The sequence below is a fragment of the Spea bombifrons genome, chromosome 5, assembly GCF_027358695.1.
Source record: "Spea bombifrons isolate aSpeBom1 chromosome 5, aSpeBom1.2.pri, whole genome shotgun sequence".
Classification (NCBI taxonomy): Eukaryota; Metazoa; Chordata; class Amphibia; order Anura; family Pelobatidae; genus Spea; species Spea bombifrons.
In genome coordinates, this window is record NC_071091.1 from 22,850,351 (window position 1) to 22,870,651 (window position 20,301).

A 20,301-nucleotide genomic window follows, 5' to 3' on the forward strand; every position below is an offset into this window, starting at 1 on the left:
TAATGCTATAATTAACATTTTGTGTTTTTTTTTCCTTCTTTTTTTTATTTGACTTAAAGTAGCGAAATTTCGTGAAGATGGCCTCTCCATAATACATTTATTTCATTATTCATCCAGTTGTTGTAATACAGCCTAGGCTAAAGTGATTTTATTTATCCCGTTGCCCTTAACAAAGATATCTGAAAAAAGGTGATAATACAGGACTCAATGTTTCATAATTTAGGGTAAATTGGTCACTTACTGTTGGTTACCGGTATCTACTGGTAGTTAAAGAAACAAAAGAATATACAGACATACGTTATGCTATTATTATTATTATTATTATTATTTGGAACTTCATTTTTATCACCACTTGGGATTCTAAATTAAAATCTACACATAAAATTAGCCATTTTTTCTCTGCCATAAATTATTTTGTTTCTAATTTTTGTGCAACACATGAAAATGCAAGGTAAAGTAATTTGATTGATTTTGGATAATTTACTAGAATAATTCAGTGGTATAGTGGCAAACACAAGTATGTATTTATGTACATCAACATTTTCAGGTGCAGGTTTGTAAGATTATGGTCACCTTTTCCAATGAGTCAAAAATGGTCAATACGCACAAATATATATTTATTGTTGCTGTAGATGATTTTGTGTGCCTATACTAATATGTAAATGAAAATAATAAGAGCCAATCATGAAAACACATTTTTGAAAAATGATATATATAATATCATTGTAAAGCCCATCTTGTCTATATGCATTTTCTCCTCCTGACCTTAAGATCAGCTTAATTATTGTTCCCATTAAATTTAAGTTGCTGATTTTTATTGCAAGGGTGGGATGTGGAAAAGGGAGGAAATTTCAAGACAAAAATTGATTCAATCACCAAGGTAAACGACTCCTTTAACTTCAAACTCAATGCAAATGCAAATGATTTTGTTCCCATTTGAAATTAAGATTGACAATCGCTTGATCCACCGATAGCCTACATTGCTTATTGCAATAACGCAAGTTGATCTCAGTTGTTGGGTCACGACTGTTGAACTTAGTTCCCGAGGACCATAATCAAGCATCAGTACTATGATTTTGCTAATTAACATTTAATTAACCAATTAACATTTGAGTCTATAGGGAGTGCCAAGCGTTCCTTTGAAAACCAATCCAAACTTTGAACCTTTGATGACTCTATAAACTACCCATCCAGAGAATGATTTAAGGTAAATATATGTGGCTTTATGGACAGACATCACTATTTTATTGTCTTGAAACAGGATCTGTATACATTCTTAGATTGCATCGGCACGTATAGTGTATATGGTGCCATTTATTTTTTAAAGTAAGAATTTTCTAACTAGTCTATATAAAATAAACTGGTGCAAAAGTAGAAACTTGTGATACATTAAATAACTCAGTGTTTTACTTCCTTTATTACTTAAACCCAAAACATAATAGGTTTCTGGTTGTCCACACTATAATGTACGCACTCGATACCCCTTCGGACCCTAAATTCATTCTAAAAATCTAAAAATGCCAAAAGGTCTTCTGGGATCACAGAAACATAGAATTTGGCATCATGTAAGAATCATTCAATCTATTTTTTTCTAAAAACATCAAACCGTATTTCGCTATTGGTCTTGTCTTAAATTCAGGTTATCCTTATGTCTGACCTATGCATGTTTCTGCTGGGAGGCTGCTAAACTTATCTACCACCTTCTCAATGAAGCAAAACATTCTTACATGATATCTAATTAAGATCCAAAAATTAACACTGTGGACCACTGAATAAAACTGCTATAACCCCTTAATGACAAAGCCCGTATATGTACGGGCTCAAAATGCATTGTTTTCAATGGGTTTAGGGACCGCCCATTGTCCTTAAGGGGTTAATAAGGGTAACAAGGGCCTTCAAAAACCGTCATTATTTCAGGTGCTCTAATCATGTTCCACTTCATCCATGTATGCAGTTTCAGGTTTCTTGTTTTCTTATTTACTTTAATTTATTATTATAACTTATTTTTCCTTAAGTGCTCAACATATCCAAATTCTAATCAACAGTAAATTATTTTTTGACATATGTAGAAATACTGTAATTCAATTACTAAAATAAAACAGTAAGGAATACATTTGAACGAATTGTTGCCAACAGAGTGATAATAAATTTTAATTTCTGGTTTTGGAATACAGAAATTCACAAAGCAATGTGACATCTGTCAAAGCACAGTCCATGTCTGTTGGCCTCTAACCCTTCTACCGGATTTGGCGATAACTTGCATTAGCTATTGATGTTACTTACACTCCACACGGGCAATTATACATCACTTCTAGAAAGGCAAAATTACAAGAATGGAAGGGCCGAGAGCTGAGACTGTCGTATGCACTGTGCTTTCGGAATGAGACAAGCTTCATTAACAGAGTACACTTTGCACAGACATAAGGGAATCTCTAAATATCCATGACTCTACTTACAAACCTTTAGCATTTTCCTTTGAGCACCTCGTTAGAAATTGGGTTCCAAAGAACTGTTGTTTCCGTTATATATTCACAGACAAAAATAAAACCCAGGCGTAGTATTTGTATGCAATATAAATGTAATAATATATGTACACAGGCTTTTATTTGCTTAGTAACTCAACAATCTCAATAACTGTTGGCATCAAAAATATGGCTGCTTTATGAGCTATGAGAGGCCGGGTCAGCAACTGGACACTAGAGGCTGTATGATTTAAGGTAAACTTTTCATGAATTTATTACTATCCATAAATTTTTACCACGTTGTGTTTCAAACACAGGCTGCGATTGGTGGGAAGAGGTACAAAGCTTCAGGACATGTTTATTTGGCTGGAGCAAAATCAAATGGTGATGACAAAAGACAATGTAACGTCAGTGGATCACTGAAAGCGAATGAACTATGGAGAGAGCGGGACATTCATGCAGCTCCTCCAAACCACTGGTAATAAAATAAATAGGGAGAATATGCAGTATGCAGTTACTGCATATTTGATTACTTGACAATAAATTATAATATTCAGTGGGTAATAGATGTTCAGGCAAATATAGAATGGCGAAGTATGATTATAGGCATTCAGGTCAGCTGGTCACAGTCTATTATATGCCAATTATACTGTTTTTAAAACTAACATTGTACAAAATGCTCTTGAAGATATTGTCTATTACTATGTGTGTGTTGTATGTATGTGTTGTTTCTTCTTTTGTTCAGTATTGCTTTAATATAAGATCTGTTTTTTTTCCCCTCGTTGCTTAGTCACACACACAATGAATTGATTAATTAACTCTTAATTAGAGAGGCAATGAATATCTAGCAGGCTCCAGGATACACCATCAGAAAAAGATCCAGCGTGGGCTATACTTCCCAAACATTGCGCAGTTGTTATAGTCACAATACAGCTGTCCAGTATATGTAGTGTATAGCACAAAGTTAAACTTTGAATTACAGTTTATATTAGTTAAGTCTCACCTATTTAACATAAAAACAGATGGGGTTTAACACAGGAGTTAAATTCATACATTAAGAAATTCATACGAGACTTTCCACAGCATAACCGACTAAATGGTTCCGTTTATCAGATTTTTAGAATAATAAACCCGTTATATTTTTTTATGTGTATTTTACCCATTACACATTGTCATTATAAGAAGAGGATGTATCTGTATTGTTTCAGACACCCTGACTTCTTTGAATAAATTTACTTGACAACAACATTGTACTTCTTCATTTTGCTTGGAGGCCAGATGGCATTAGAATCATTTACTTCACCTTGTTGTACTTAATTACTACAATCAACACACTATTTTCTAAATTAATCATAACAAAGTAATTTCATTAGTAGCACAGCAGGCTGCTGAATTATTAGCATCATAGCAGGTTTGCAAACAATTAAACTTTATTTGAACCTTAGAAATTTGCAGGGTGGAACATATTTAAGGCTGAACAGAAGAATAATATAATTTGAACAGAACATGGTTTTATTGCAATTCTGACATTTGAAATTATACATCTTGGTGAAAAAATAAAGGTATTGAGAAGAAAATTATAATACCCTTCTTTCAACTATTCAGGGTAATAAGCATGCACCAGGAGTAGATAAAGTATTACACATTTTAATAATACTAATAATAATAATATGCCAAAAATAATGTATTTTTTAAGGCAGTATACTTAGGTGCTCAAACCAAAGTTGATTTCTAAGTTAATACTTTATTATGAGCAAGCATTAAAGGTCAGGTCATAGTGTTGATCAGCAGTTGTAGTGCTCCCTCTCCTGGGCATCAGGAGGAAAGACTACAAACTCATTTTAGAGTGACATGAATTTGTATCTATGTACCCACCAAATAATAATAAAAAAAAAAAAGTTTGGGGCTGGGCTAAGGGGAATTTAAATTCACCATTTTCGTTTAACATCTGCCACCTGCTGGTCACTAAACACAGTGCATCTGATTTAATATTCAGAGCATGATTTATTAACCCTATGTAACACCTATGTATATTTACTTGGCTAAAATTTAACTGTTTCTATGCATATACAATAAATTAGTTTTCTACAGTACAATTCAAGAAGTGTTACATGATAAAACTGAAAAATACTTACAGGTCCAGCTTAGCAACAAATTATAGTTGTTAAGATATCATGTAACTTAATAGCTCTTTTATTAAATTAATTATTTTATTATGTCCAAAGTGTAACATACAGTGTAAAAAGATCAACGCAAGCAATGAATTTGCATTGCAAGAATGGCACATATTTAAATCTTAGGGAAACATTATAGCTAATTTTAACATTTTAAAATAATCTTTATTTTTTTTTTAGATGATACATTACTATTATTTGCAAAATGTCAAATATGTTTTCTTTTGAAATTGTAAAAAATATTAAAATATTAAAAATACAAAATACATATTGTCAATATCTAGGAATGTCATATCATATCACTAGATGAGGGAAAAAATCTAGATCTGCAATGTACATTAAAAAAAATATTTGTTAATTAAAAATATTTCTTGTGGAAGATTTCCATATTTTCATGTAAAATGTTGGCTATTGTTGCTATAACAGTTGCAAAACAGGTTTAATCAACATACAGTGTGCTTCAGGTCATCCTAATCACAGATGTATTTCATTTTTATCTCTCTAAAATTATTATTCAAATCTGTAAAAACATAACGCGGTGGAATTAACGATGCACTAAAAGATGTCACACGGTAATTAATTAAACACTCTAAGATACTCTTCTTATTTTTCGATTCTAATTAAAGATGATTCCTAGAGAAAAAAAGGAAATAATCGTAATATTGAAAGAAAAAAAAAACAGACAAAAATTCAAAGAAACAATAGCTTATCGTAAACATTGCACTAAGACACTAATTAAAATGTTTGATTGAAGGCAATATACAGAAGCAAGCTGGGGAAGAGATAAGTGTAGGGATCAGTCATTGCAACGTGGGATGCTATTGCATGCAGACAACTAATGGAGCAGTATTAATTAAGGCTTAAAAGCTATTTTTTGCCACAGTCCTTAAGTTAATATAACTGCCACAGAGGTTTTAGGAAGGAAATGCTTATAAAACAGAGAACAGGAGAACACATGAGCCATTATGGAAGATTGGATTAAAATGTACTTACCCAGGCCTCTCAAATATCATACATCTCCATTATGAAGGCTTTAGGCACCAAGCCAATGGTTCCCTTCATTTCTCCTACCCACCAGCCATATGTATTGTACTCCTAATTCAAAACAATAAGCTGTATTAACCTTTTGCCTAGCACAAATGTAATATCATTTAATGCAAAAGCTACTTTTAAATGTTTGTGCCCTATGTTTGGTCAGCTAATCACAATAGCGCAGGCCATGTTTTAGCTGCTTCCTACTAGACTTCTTGTGAAATAAATTCCACGCATAGTTAGCTCGAGAAGAGAATGTAGAACACACAGGAAATATATAACAGAACAGTAGAAAAAAAATAAAAAAAAATAAAATAAAAAAAGGAAAAAATTCATTGCTGTGTACTGCAGCAGAAATACCTAAACCTATAGTGTTATAATAATCCATCTATTGATAACTGATGCTAAAATTGGTACCCAATAGTGTGACAAACATGTAAGTCTTTCTATGGAACATCTGTGTTTATATATATATATATATATATATATATATATATATATATATATATATATATAATTATTTATTGGATTATGAGGAAGCCTGTTTATGTCTCATATAAAAAGGATATATATATAGGCTTCATCATAATCCAAAAAATTATTCTGTAAACACAAATTCTATATATCTACCTAAACATAAGTATACATTTCAGTAAATTTCAAAAATTCTGAAAAACAAATGCAAATTAGAATGGCAGCTTGGCTTTTTTGCTTCCTTATACATTATACTAAAGGGAATGTACTTTAATAAATACGCCATCTACAAGGCTTCTATACCTAACAATCATTAACCTTGTTCATGTGCCTTTTAAGCTCTTTTTTCTCCTAAACGCTGTACATCAGTGGCAGTCTGTTTGCACTTGCTAAATAATGCTTATTACCAGTAAGTAGTTAACGTTAAAATGTGATAGTACCATTAAGTAGGCATACAACAACAGCACATAAACAATGTTAATTATTTAGACCACAATATTGGCAAAAAAAGGTAAAAAAAAACAATCTCTTATGGATACAGTAATCATTGGGATGGTCTCTGTCATTAAACTCTACCTGTAGGTCAGCTGTGTTGAACAATAGGACTCAGAGATCACTGCCACAGTGAGAATTCAGAACCATATTTGCCACTTTGATTGGTGATTCATAATGTATTTTGATTACATATTAATAAGGAAATATTTAAACTCTTAACAATGGAACATTGACTGCACCCTTATCACAAAAAACCCACAAGTGACCAGCTATTTTTCACAGAAATTATTAAGATGGTCTTAAATTGTTCTTAATTAAAAGAGGACATTAATCACCAAGATACAATGGACACAACCAGCTTATTTTAAGGTTGACAATCAAACTTTTTTTTTTTGCTGACAATTTGGATTTATTTAAGCGCATCTTGGCAAACAGCGATATATTTCCCTGGCACGAGTTTTATGCATGCACCAGGCCTTGGCACGCATGTGATATCAGGGAACATTCCAGGCTTTGCAGTTCTGTTTGACAAGTCAAAATCAGGTGGCTTAGAACAAGATATGCCTTTTTATAATAATAATTAATGATTGCAAAAAAAAAAATATTCAGTGTAGTCTTAAATTTCAATTAGGCTAGGTTTCCACTTGGGTTTTTTTAGCTAAAAACGCCTATAAAAACGCCAATAGCGCCACCTGGCGTTTTTTTGTGAAAAACGCATGCAGCCAGATGTTAGCTGTAATTCAATAGGAAATCGCAAAATGCCATTTCCACCTGGCGTTTTTCTGTTTGGCGTTTTTTTAGTCCTCTTTGGCGTTTTTCTGCTTTTTTGGGCTCTGTGGCAGTTTTTCAAAACTGCAGCATGTTGACACTCTGGCGTTTTTTGCAAGAAATCTTGGCTTTTTTTCTCCAATAGAAGTCTATGGGAGAGAAAAAACGCCATGAAAAAGCCATGTGGGTTTATTGCCTTGGCGTTTTTTATGGCGTTTTTTCCACAGTTACAATGCAGAGGATGGACCCAGTATCTGTGTGTCCTACGACACAAACAGTTTCACACAAAACAAAGTCCTGGACTGGTTCATATTGAATTTTACACCATTTGGAACAAACATGCCATTACAAACAAACATACGCGACCGGATCCTGCGTGCCAAAAGCAACAGCAAACAATTTGCACCATCATTTGGGGCCAATCTTCCCAGAGGAGCAGACATTCGGAATAAAGCATGCCTTACAAACCACAGAAAAGAGACAAAAGGGTCTACCAAGTAAATGACATCAGGAGAGGGCAGATACTTGCCATTTATCCTAATCCCTTTTAGCTGGGTGAAACTTCTAACTTGTAAAGGCTGGAAAAACTGCCTAAGGTCAAAAAAAGCAATTTCCACAGAAAGGCTAAAACGCCAGAAAAAACTGCAGAAAAAACGCCAAAACGCAGCTAAATGCAGCGGCAGTTTTCTTGGCAGTTTTCCTGGCGTTTTTCATCAAGAAAAAAACGCCGGACAAAAACCCAAGTGGAAACCTAGCCTGAAGGTGATTTTTTGGTAATTTTGGGATCAATCTGTAAAGATGGAAGATTATTTCCATTGACCTGGATAGTTCATGGTCCCTTATTACAATACATGGCCACTAGAGGTCTCACTGTATAACGTGGCACAGAAATTATTAATATTGGAAAAATATTCCCTGTAATTTGCCAAACATCACAGATTATGCTCACATTGACCCTACAATGGAATATGTGTAACCAACAGATCTGATGTAAAATTATATATTAAACAAAAATATTACAAGATATGCAGCCTGCTGGTACAACCTCTCAAATACTTTTATTGGTGTTGATATGGTTAGGATTGACAGAGAAGATAAAATAATAATTATTATACCAGAAATTAAGCAAAGTATGTTTTTAAAGAAAAGGAAAGAAAGGAAAAGTATATTAATGACCCGTTTAACGTTGTGTTACCCTCAAGAACATCAAAACCATTGGCTGGAGTTAAGATGCATGGAACAGACGACTGGCTTGGTATGGATCACCAAACACTATTACCGTGGCCAGATTAGCCAGCATAGCAAAGTGACTATACTTACAAAAGACTGATAAAATAATGAAGTACAGGAAACATTTCCTCGTCAATTTAAAAGAAATATTCCATCCATTTGGATGTGTAATTATTTTCTATTAATCATGAGCCATAAAAGGGCACTATTCGTTTATTGTGTTATCACTAGCAAGAGGCCTGCAGTCAGCTCTCGACAATATTGGGTAATTACTAACACGATGGTTCTTTTCCCCTGTCAGTCAGTAATATTATCAAGATGCAGAACACTTGCTGTGCCATATAATTGTAGCCTTCACGATAGTACTGGGTACCATTCAGTGATGATGGCGTAACAGATGATAAAGATATCTATTGTACTAGTCTGTAGATTATCGTGCAAGTCTGTTCTGAGCCATACCTTATAGTTACCTTATAGTCACCTTATAGTCATATACCTTATAGTTACATATGACATGAGGGTTTTTTTGCTTAAGTCATCAGTAATGGCTTTTTTTTCCACTGCTTAGTTTTAGTAGTGTGTTACAGACCCATACATCCCCCATGAGAGTTACACACCACAATAACCTCACTTTTCACCTGAAAGGTTTTCTCGACCTTACTCTTTAATGATGGCCCTTTAAGGCACCAACGGACTTAAACTATTTTGTTATGACTAATCGACAAATGCTTGTTTGACAGATACCAAACAAATAAAATGAATGAGTAAGGTATGAGTACCCATATGTGGACCATGGTATTCATAAAGTGTTGATAATACTATCTCTTATAACTTATTCCATTACAGAATAATTATTATAGAAGCTTGCTCACTAGGGGTTGAGTTGGACAGAGCACAGCCCAGAGACGAAAATGTCTCAGACTACCGATGAGTGAGTGTCAAGACAACCCAGTTCCTTTTGTGTGTAAAACTAGCCCTCATTGGTCAGTCCTTTGCTAAGTCTACTCGAATTATTCCTGCAAATTGCATCACTCTTGGGAAACTTATTCCGTATTTCCCAAAGGCTGTGCTCCTAAGCTCAGTTGCCATTGAAGTAAATGAGTCTAATCAGCTATTATAGGGTTCTCCTTAAACCTGGATACAAAAGCCCCATACTTTTTATGCCAGAAAGTTGTCTCATAATAGACTGTAAATCCATGCTGTTTAAGACACTTTTTGTTTTTGTAGAAAATGCTACTTGCAGTGTAAGTTGGACACACAGCATTTTGGAGTAATCACTGACCAGCCCCCTGGCACTCAAAAGGTGCATAGCCCTCCCCTTGTCTACCCCACTCTGGCTAGTGGGCTATACAATACGTTTGATGTTATTTTTTGGGTGGTATTGGATATGGAAAGTAAGCATCCCCAAGTCCAACATATCAATAGACTGGTTGGGTCAGGTGTCAAGTAGAACAATACATGAGTTATCAAGTTCATGCCATTTTCAAGTAATGTTATCATCAGCTGTACAGAAACTCTTATTTTTGGTGAATATTCAGTAGGTTTTTTCAGTTGTAGCATGCAATAGCGTCTAGTTGAGTCAGTCAAGAGTCAGTCCATTCATTTGATTGCAGTCATAAAAACTCTTGACAGCGGATGATTAGATAGAAAGTTAAATACATGGACTACAGTGCAGTATTTTTGAATGATAGAAAAAAAGGATGTTTATATGTTCCACAAAGGATATAAAGGAAAGAAAGCTTAGTAAGTACAGGTGTGATAGAATGCAAAAAATATTCGTCTTCAGAGCCAAGTCTGATGATTTATAACGCCAAAATCCACAGCCTACAGCTTGCGTACACGTATTAGTTAGATCTTAGAAAGCAAAGAAAAGAGCCCTTAGGAATCCATGCCCATAAATTGTAAGCAGACATATGATTCAAATTTTATAGAACGTAGAACATCTGGAAGAAATCCCTTTCATTGCATTCTGTGATTTTTGTCAGTATCTTATACATTAAAGCTGGAAGAGGCACTCAAATGTAAAAACAATATCTAATAGCGGAGAGAGTTATAGCGGTAGCCCCTGGAAAAATTGTAGACTGTCCTAAGAAGCATTCTCCTGATTATCCAAAAATCCATTCCTGCTGACTACAAGTTAATAGCAACTTTCAACAAACGACTTCCCTGGATGCCTACTCCAAACTTTTACAAACCACCCTTGTGGCTTCCAATGAAATCTTAAAAAAACATCATATGTTTTAAAACCCCTTTGAATACATTTTTGTTAGCTGTACAATTTCATGAGCTTGACCTTCCAAAAACATTGAACTGAAAGCTTGGAATTAGGTGGGGTTTCTTAGCTATTACTATTTCCAAAAGAACGCTTTCTTGTGTGGCAAAACGTAACTGATAAATACACAATGTGACACAGTGTAACGGCAATATTTTTTGGAGTAAACACACAATAACATGTACATCACAGGCTACAACAGCAGCTTTTTCTTTGAGGATATGGTAGGATTCCTGTAGTTGTTATTATTATTATTATTAATTATTATTATTGTTTCATTGATATAGCGCCAACAATGTACACAGCGCTTCCAACAGTGCATTCATTTAACTTAGGTATAGTTAGGTATGACAAAACTAGAATTGACAGACTAAGACAAGGAAATAGGTAAAGAGGGACCTGCTCGCAAACTTACAGACATTCTTTAAGTAAAAATTTACACTGATAAAAAGCATTACCCAAGCATCGCGTACGTCTTACAACCTCAAAAAAGACACATGCACCACTTTAAGCCATGTAGACAGACATACATTCCATTGGCACTTATGCCTAACAGCTGCCAGCATTGACCATGTTTAAAAAAGACATTCTCAGAAAAACGTAATCAAGGAAAGGCTTTGTGGACAGTTCAAAAATAGAAGCAAGGGCTTGGCATTCTGTATGAGCAGTATCTGGAGTAACCACTACTACACATCAATCTACCTTCTCAAGGTGCCCCCTAAAAAATGAGTATTCTACAGAGGTTCATAGGCAGTTTTATCAGGATCTTTGCCTAAAACAGTCATTTTTTTGGTGTAACAGGTGCCGTACGGACACTTTCCATGTCCCCAGACAAGCTGTTAAACAGTAGCCTTTGGCCAATAAGCACAGGAAGCAATTAAATGGAAAGTATTTATTGAGAAAAAATGTTAACCCTAATAATGACAAGGCATGTTTATGGGCAGGGTAAGGCTTCAATTAGTAATTAAGGACAAGCTCGTTTGAGCAGGGCCCTCCTCACCTTCTGTTTCTATAAGTCCAAAGTGTTATATGACGCACTACTTGTTACATCCTGTTTCCCTTTGTACAGCGCTGCGGAATATGATGGCACTACACAAATCAATAAATAATGAGAGCTCAAAGCCACTTAAACTACAAGATTGAAGTGTTTCATTTTTTTTACTTTTTCTAACTTTTTCTTCCATGTAATTTACTTGTAAGACTTTCTTCGTGAATAATGCTTAGAATCATAAGAATGGTACTGAAAAAAAAAATCACTCTGTCTTGATACCTTGTGATATCAACATAAGAAATAGAGACACAACTGTTTTAAACGGAACAAATAAACACATGTTTGGAAGCTGATGTATTTACAAGCAGCAGGCATAGTTTATAAAAGCATTATAGGAACTCTTTCAAGTTAGTCCAGTGCTGTGTGGTAAGGGGTCTGCTATTAGATACAGTATGTGAAATTTAACCTTTTGACTGCAACCCATTGAAAGCACAAAACCGTGTGATGTTGGGTTCCTATAAGTCATATAAAGCACTGAAAGCATAATGTAGTGAGAGGTCAGGAATCCTTTTTTATGTGACTTAACCCTTGGTTGGTAGAAAAAAAAACATCATTTTCAGTACAGTTGCATGGCTGTGTGCAAACACATGATCAGAAAAATATCATTAAAAATATATGTATTATATTTGATAACACTGGTTTATCTAGTACTTATTGGTATGGTTAACATGAATAATCCATAATTATTCTAACAAAAAATCTAGTTCTACACAATTTCACCTGGGCAAAATGAAACATTGAGCAATTCAAACATTTATCATATAGCATTGCACCTAAAAAATATCTTTAACATTCACAGGTCAATTTGCTAGCTTTGTAAGCTGTATAGAACAAATTGACAGTAAATCAGTCATTTCTAAACCAGGGCAAAAACAGTTTCAAATTCAAAATAACACATAAAGGGTTAAAAATAGTGAGCCTCAAAACTGTTACATTGTGTTCCTTGTAAGGAAAGCAGCACCAAGATTTATAACCTTGAAGGTGCAGAGGTTAAAAACTGCCCAGATGCCCCCTAGTAGCATTAAAGGATCTCGTAGCTTTCTGTGCCAGAGGCTTAAAAAGGCTCACATAACAGCTAGTAATTATATAATGTGAAAATAAAGAACCTGCATACTTGAGAATATTTTTTTGGGGAAAACCCATCTAAGATGACACTCAAATGTGAAGGTTCTCTTATAGAAATGCTATTATAAATAGGCTGCTCTGGATTTGTTAAATAAATAACATATGAATTTCAGGCTTCTCCTTTAATAAAACCTTCAAAAATGTTTATAAACACTGCAGCCGCTGACAAAATGTTTTTATTAAGCTAAAAATAACTTAGCCAACTTAATGTAAAGATTATATATGTTACACTGATTCATAAACAATGTCTTTATGAATTATGTATGAGTAATGTATACTAAATACATTCATTATCAGTTCTGGCGGTTTTTGCCGACTGCTTGTAGATGTGTCTAAATAATGTATTTTGAAGAATTTAAGGGTTTCAAGTGGCGTTCCTTAACATTCTTCAATTTACTAAGGAACTCATTTATCATACAGTTTTTTCCCCCATTATTCCCTTCTGTGTTGTATTTTGTACTGAAAATGAATACATACTGAGCACTGTCAGAAATGTTACTGATGCATGCAACCCTAAGCACACAATAATTACTTGTAACAACTTATCAGCAACATGGTTTTGTCATGATTCATTTCTGTACACAGCTGACATTTGATGGGATAGAAAGATCTTTGGACTAGTGAAAAGAAAGTGGGCACCTCTCCATTCCTGCCACAAGGTGGCGCACCGCACAGAAGAAATTATACTGATCTGCTCAACTTTGAGAAAACATGGATATCCTTTACATGTTTTATTTCATTTAAGCTATTTAATCAACACAAAGTCACCTTGATTAATACATCTGACTTAGGAGCATTTCTTTTGAAGTTGATTCCTTTAATAAAAAAAAAAAAAAATTCAAGCCACACAACTGTATCCCTGTGTAAACATTGTTTAAATAAATTATTTTCTGAACATATGCAGAGACCTACTTTAGAGTAAGAAGGTATGGTAGGAGTTATGTTACATAACTTGGTTAACGATGCATCAGGAGGTTGCTAGTAATAATTATCTTAGTGTGTAGATGGTAAATGGACGGTAAATGGATGGTAAATCGCTGTTCTCTCATATATGGCATAATGATAACATGAAGACCCCATATATTTTGCTAGTAGAATCTTTGACCATATCATATTTATGGCTGTGTGAGTGATGCCATGCAGTTACTGCTTTTAAATCCAGTTTATTGTAATTTATATGCAATACATTTATTTGGTTCATTTTTTTTACATTTAAAAATGTGGGTAAAAGGTTTTCTACAATTAAGTTAGAAGTTTACTTTTTGTAAACCTATTAAAACAGATCATTTTGAAAGTAACCTAATAATAATAATTACATTGTCCTAAATTTTCATTACTATCATTAACATAGAAACCGTATTGTAAATGGCTAAACAATTTCCACAGTTTTCTTTTAAAAACTGTTTACATTAAATAATGCTTTTATTTTTTGTTACACCCTACATAATGGAGATTGGAATAGCTTAATTCCCAGTTACTAGGGACAAATTTGCCACAAATATCAATTCTGATCTGATCTCAATTCTAAAATCTGTTAATCCTTTCTTACCTTGAACTAGCTGAATGAGAAACAGTCTCTAAAATGCTTTCTGGCAACTTCACTGAGGCTTACTTATTATGCTATGAAATCATCAAGAGGATGTGACATTTCAGGACAGTTCAAGTGACCAACTTTATGCTTAGGGCCAACTGAGTTATTCTTGCAGGAAAAACTCATTGGGGCTGATCCTTCCTAATCATACTTGGAAACTTCCAGGGTTTTAGTGCATAGACCACTTAGACCACAAAGTGTGTTGGCACCTTTTTTGTGTGTGTGCGTGGGGGTAATTGGATACCAGAAAGTGTTAGAGCTTCATAGATTAATTGTAAAACAATTTCATCTAGATGCTTGCTGGGAAAATACTAGCTAGGTGGCCACCAGACACAAAATACAACTAGCCGTGTCAATGAAGACTAGTATTTAATATGTTAACATGTCAGCACACTGTATTTTCTTTTAACCCATGAGATGTCAGTGTATAACTCTGTAATGAAGTACACTTAATGTATAATATGTATCACTAACAGCCAGGGCTTCTCATAGGCCGTGGCATTGGGCTCATGCCCTGGGTCCAACATACCACTGCATACAGCACTCTCTCACACACGTGTGGTCTCTGCATCATATGAGTCATATTAGAGCATTTCTCAGAGATCACAAGTATCAGGAAGTGCAGGTTCCAGCTTGCTCCTTCCCTTATCTCAAACCTTTCTTGCTCCAGGCCCTGCAAACCCTGAGGGCAGCCCTGCTAACAAGTGTTCAAAAACATAAATTGTGAACCGTATACATGTCTACATAACAATATAATAATATATTTTCCTGCACAACTCGTCATTAGGGTTTGCATTGACTAAGCCTCTCTATGATGCCTATTTATCAGCTCTACAGTACATAAAATCACATTCATTGTGAAATATCCATGGAAACAGGCTCCGCTGTACACTGCCCTCCATTACCTTCCCTAGGTGTATAAAGTGCTTTAATTCTTGTCACAATGTTGAAAATAAACATTCCCTGAATAAAAGTTCTGCATATACCTGGTATATACCTTGGTCACACATTTCTTAGCAGAATACCCAGAAGTGCATACAAATGGCAATAATTAGAAAATAAATAAAATCATTTTTGTATTTATGACTGATGTATTCCAGCCTGTTCTTCTTCTAAAAAAACTATTACAGCTTCAAACTGCCAGGGTAGCAGTTACTGAATCTTCTCTCCTTCATTACATAGTTAATTATGTTAAAAATTAAAGGCAAACCATGCCAGGCTCTCTCAGATTCACTTGAGGTATAAACGACCATTTTTCATGTGAAAGATTTACTGGGATCGCCAGAACCACATTGTCTGTAGTGATTGTGAGTAAAACAACTTTTAATGACTCCTAAAGACCATCTGTCACTTTTCCCATTTTACAGTTTCTTCTCTTAACCTATTGGACTTTCTGATGTCTATGGGCCAAATACTCACTGACACTCTAGCATTCGGCAGCAGATTGGGTCCTGCAGTGTGCATCCACCAGCTGGATACAAGGCACCACATGCTGCGTGAGTATAAAAATGTAGTGCGCGGCTGCATGACATGTTGCCAAAAGGTGTTTCTACTTAAGTTGGTCATATGTAATCTAGGGTAAACTCAGCTCTAGTGCTAATAGTGCCAATACTAGTCCAAAAAGCTGATGACTGTATCTATCTTCAATACTTGAATGTTCTTCTGTCCCTCAAAGGGTTCAAACTCCTGTTGGTACACTATGGGGAGGGACCCATAGTTGTGGATTTTTAGTCAGTAGTGGGTAGTTCCTGACCCACCGTATTGGTTTTGGCAGAACACTACAGAGCTGTAGTTAGCTCCTTTGGCACTCGAGGCAAGAACAGAAAAATGCACCACCCACACACACTTTACAGAGGTTATTTTGAGGAAAGCAGATGAATAAATTACAAAGAAACAAATGATATTAGAATTAAAACAAATAAAAGTAAAACACATTTCCCCAAACCCAGTGATTTATGCACATTTTGTGCTTCTCGAGGTCTGAGCAAGTGTCTTGTATGAGCTTAATGGGACAATAGGGACAATGGCATAGTAAAGCAACATTTGGCACATTAATATATACGAAGCTTGACAGTGGTACGCCACAATTCCCATCATTATACTCACATCCTATTAGTATTTACCAAGCCAGACACGGACGGTGGTACAGCATGTTGCCCATCATTATATAGTGATCCAAATACTAATACAGTATAACTCCCATCACTATATAATGATCGAGATAATGAGGATGGTACAGCATACATTTTATCATTATATAGTGGGCCAGACACAGACACTGCTATAACATAATTCCCATCACTATATACTGAGCCAGGCAGTGATGGTGGAACACCATAACTCCCATCACTGTATACTGAGGCAGACATAGACAGTGGTACAGTATAACTTCCACTATCATATAGTGATCCAGACGCAGACAGTGGTATAGCATGCCTCTCATCACTATATGAGCCAGACATTGACAGTGGTGCAGCAAAACTTCCATCACTATAAAATGAGACAGACAGATAATTGCGCAGCATAGCTTCCAACATATACTGCTACGGAGAACTACCTATGATGCTGAGCAAGTTTCACAAAAAATGTTTGGCTGGCTGGGCATCGTGATGTCTTACTCACACTCTGAATTACTCTCAATCACTCTTACTCACTCTATCTATCAATGCCCTGCTACCTTCTCTGCCGACCGCTTCCACGTCCCTTTCTCCCTTCCCGCAGCTCCCCTTGCTCTCTTGATTCCTCTTCTTTCTCAAAAGGTTAGAGCCTCTGCGTAACCCTCTCCCCGATTGGAGGAACGGGGGAGAGGTTGTTCACGTGGTTTGCGCCCTTCTGAGAACCACCTGGACAGCCTCTCCCTTGTTCCTGCAATTGGGGGAGATGGTTAGACAAAGGCTCCCACCTTTTGAGGACCTGCTTTCTGCGCCCCATCACAAGTGCCTCACTTGTCTCACTCTTCCTACAGCTCTGGGACACAAGAGGAGGTTCAAGACATCCCTTGTGTTGAATTGTTGTTCATCACGAAGGTTGGTTATAGTAACGTAATTAAAATTGTTAAACAAAGTTTTATATTCATGTACTGAATGTTGTACGGAAGGTTTTATTTTTCTGTAGATTAGAACACATTGCAGTGTTTACTAATACAAAGTGGCCTTTAAAATCTAACAGTCTCTGTGTGGTTATTTTGCTTCTCGACTCACTGGTTATCAGTGCAGAGGTCATGTTATTTCCAGTGCCATAAACACAGCAAGATTACATTTTATGTTTGTATAACACTTCAGTAGCTGTAATGTATTTCCTTAAGCCTGTCTTAAAGTGGCAGGAATCATTTTGGGTAAATTAAGACACTATGCTTACACAGCTGTACATAAAATACTGTAGCTGCATCTCCCATACATGTTTAATAAATTAGGCTATTTCTGGATGTTCCGGAGAGCGCTACATAATACTTTGCATCATACACACAGAATTTTTATTTTCATGAAAGATTCTTAAAAAAGTTGTATTGAAAAGATGTAATACGAATGATAATTCAAAGTGATAACTGTTGACAGTTTATCATTGTAGTGGTATAAAATGCCATTGGTAATACATTAGCAGTAGTTAATAAGATTTTCATTATGAAATCTGGCACTGACAGCATAAGAGCACAAAAATGCTCATATTTAATAAATAAAAAGCACAGGTCCCAGAAAGAGACTAATACATAGCTAATCAGAAAAGTCTCAGTTTACGTTCCTTTTACTTTACATCCACAGGAAAAATACTTTCCTTCGCATTATCAGCCTGAAGTCACAGTGCAATTTTCAACATCTGAGAAGGAAAAAGAACCATCAAGTTTAAACCTGTATGGTAAACTTATTTAATTCTTTTTAAGGATTACACAGACAATTTAATTTCTATTTCTCCAATATATCACGGAGCAGTGTCTTTGAAGGAACATTCATGTATATTTTTATTTAATTAATTTTATTTAATATAAAAAACTTAAAGCCCCAAAGCCTCCCTGTTTCGTGCAGAATATTTCTGTTGGGCTGAGCCCTTCCTGCTGGCTCACCTGGTGTCCCAACCTGTCTAGCAAACCAGGCTGCCAATGGCATTACAGAGCACCACTACAGAGCACCCCCCTATTCCAATGAGGCCAGGCCAATAGGCCAGGCCACTTTCTATAAGTTTGATATATATATATATATATATATATATATATATATATATGTTAAGGCAATAACCTAGACCAATCAGCAACACTCTTTTTCCAAGGTGGAGCAACAGCACTTAAACCAATGTAAGAGCTGGACATTGTTCACCATATGATCTGTCCAGAGGTTATGGCATTGGTGTATTCTGGACTATGCCTCGAGGGCCAGCAGCCCAAGCAATCAAGCTCCTTGGTGTGCTGCTGCTCAATAGGCCAGTTACAAGTGTGATCACTAATCTCCTCAACTGGCCAGTTTACATGATGGATGACTCTAGCTAACCAGCACAGCATCTGTATCTGGGGCCTGGTGTCCATTTGAGTTAACCCAACATAAATATATCCCTATGTGATGGGCGTTAAGGTTTTAATACTATAGGACTGTCACCTATTTTTTTCATTTATTGTTTATTTTCTACTGCTCACAGATGCACAGTGCTATGGGGTATCTTTGCTGGTCATCAGATTTACTTGCAGAGCTCAGGGCTGTTTTAATCATATCCTGATGAGATTTAACAAGATCAAAACATCTGTACATACGTGGAAATTTCAATCACGTGAAGCTGAAGGCTACATAAACAGTAATAGACATGTGCAAACAAGAGAGACCATGTACTGTAACTATGGAATCACAAAAAGTAACATACTCTGCCTGGAATCCTTGTAAACTCATCAAGTTATGGATTCACAGCAGGACTCCTTTTAAACCCGACCTTTTTGACATAGGTATGTTTTATTTTCATGGTTGGTTGTTAAACATGTAACGTTTTAGAATGTTTCATAATATAACAAAGGTACTCTTTGCAAGAACTGAACCGTTCAGAGCACACTAATTAATATAACCATAAATCATACAATATTATGTATTCATTATGTAAATACTGCTAGCATGGCAAGCCTTCCAAGTTGTCTTCTAATTATAATATACGTCAGGAAATGAATTTATCAGGTACACATGTTCTTCACCCGGGCTTGTCAAAAAGCCATTCTGGTGCTGCCAGTGAACTATGAGTTTAATTGCCCCCTGCATCACCTTGGCTGTTTTAAGCTTATGGGAGTTGCATTCCACCACTGATTGGCCACCCTTGGCTAATACTTCACACACCATACAAAGCTCTAGTGATGAATTCATAGGACCCTTGAGAAACATTTAGTTCTGTGGCGTTAACATCTATTCTATACAGAGATCTGTAGTTCTACCAAAATCCATGATGGATTTATATAGCCATTTTACACTAGAGATGCTATTTACTATAAACGATCGTACTGCCATCAGATTAAATGCGTGGACAGTACAAAAAACTGAAGGACATTTAAAAGGACCTGTTGATTAAAAATCCTACTTTTTACACATTAACACACAGAATAAACATAGGGGATGCAGTATTTATATTTATTGGAAATCCATATTCCATATATACTATATATATAT

General features: G+C 35.4%; 1 protein-coding gene across 1 annotated transcript in view; it reads right to left on the bottom strand.

Moving 5' to 3' along the window:
• Positions 1-3,874: 3,874 nt before the first annotated feature.
• SKAP2 (src kinase associated phosphoprotein 2) overlaps positions 3,875-20,301 on the bottom strand; it is a 101,256-nt gene continuing 84,829 nt past the window's right edge. The window contains exons 12-13 of the mRNA XM_053466830.1: positions 5,630-5,731; positions 3,875-5,269 (exon numbers count right to left, since the gene is read on the bottom strand). Of these exons, the coding sequence (XP_053322805.1) occupies positions 5,639-5,731 (93 nt within the window). The 3' untranslated portion in view covers positions 3,875-5,269; positions 5,630-5,638. The remainder of the gene's footprint in view (positions 5,270-5,629; positions 5,732-20,301) is intronic.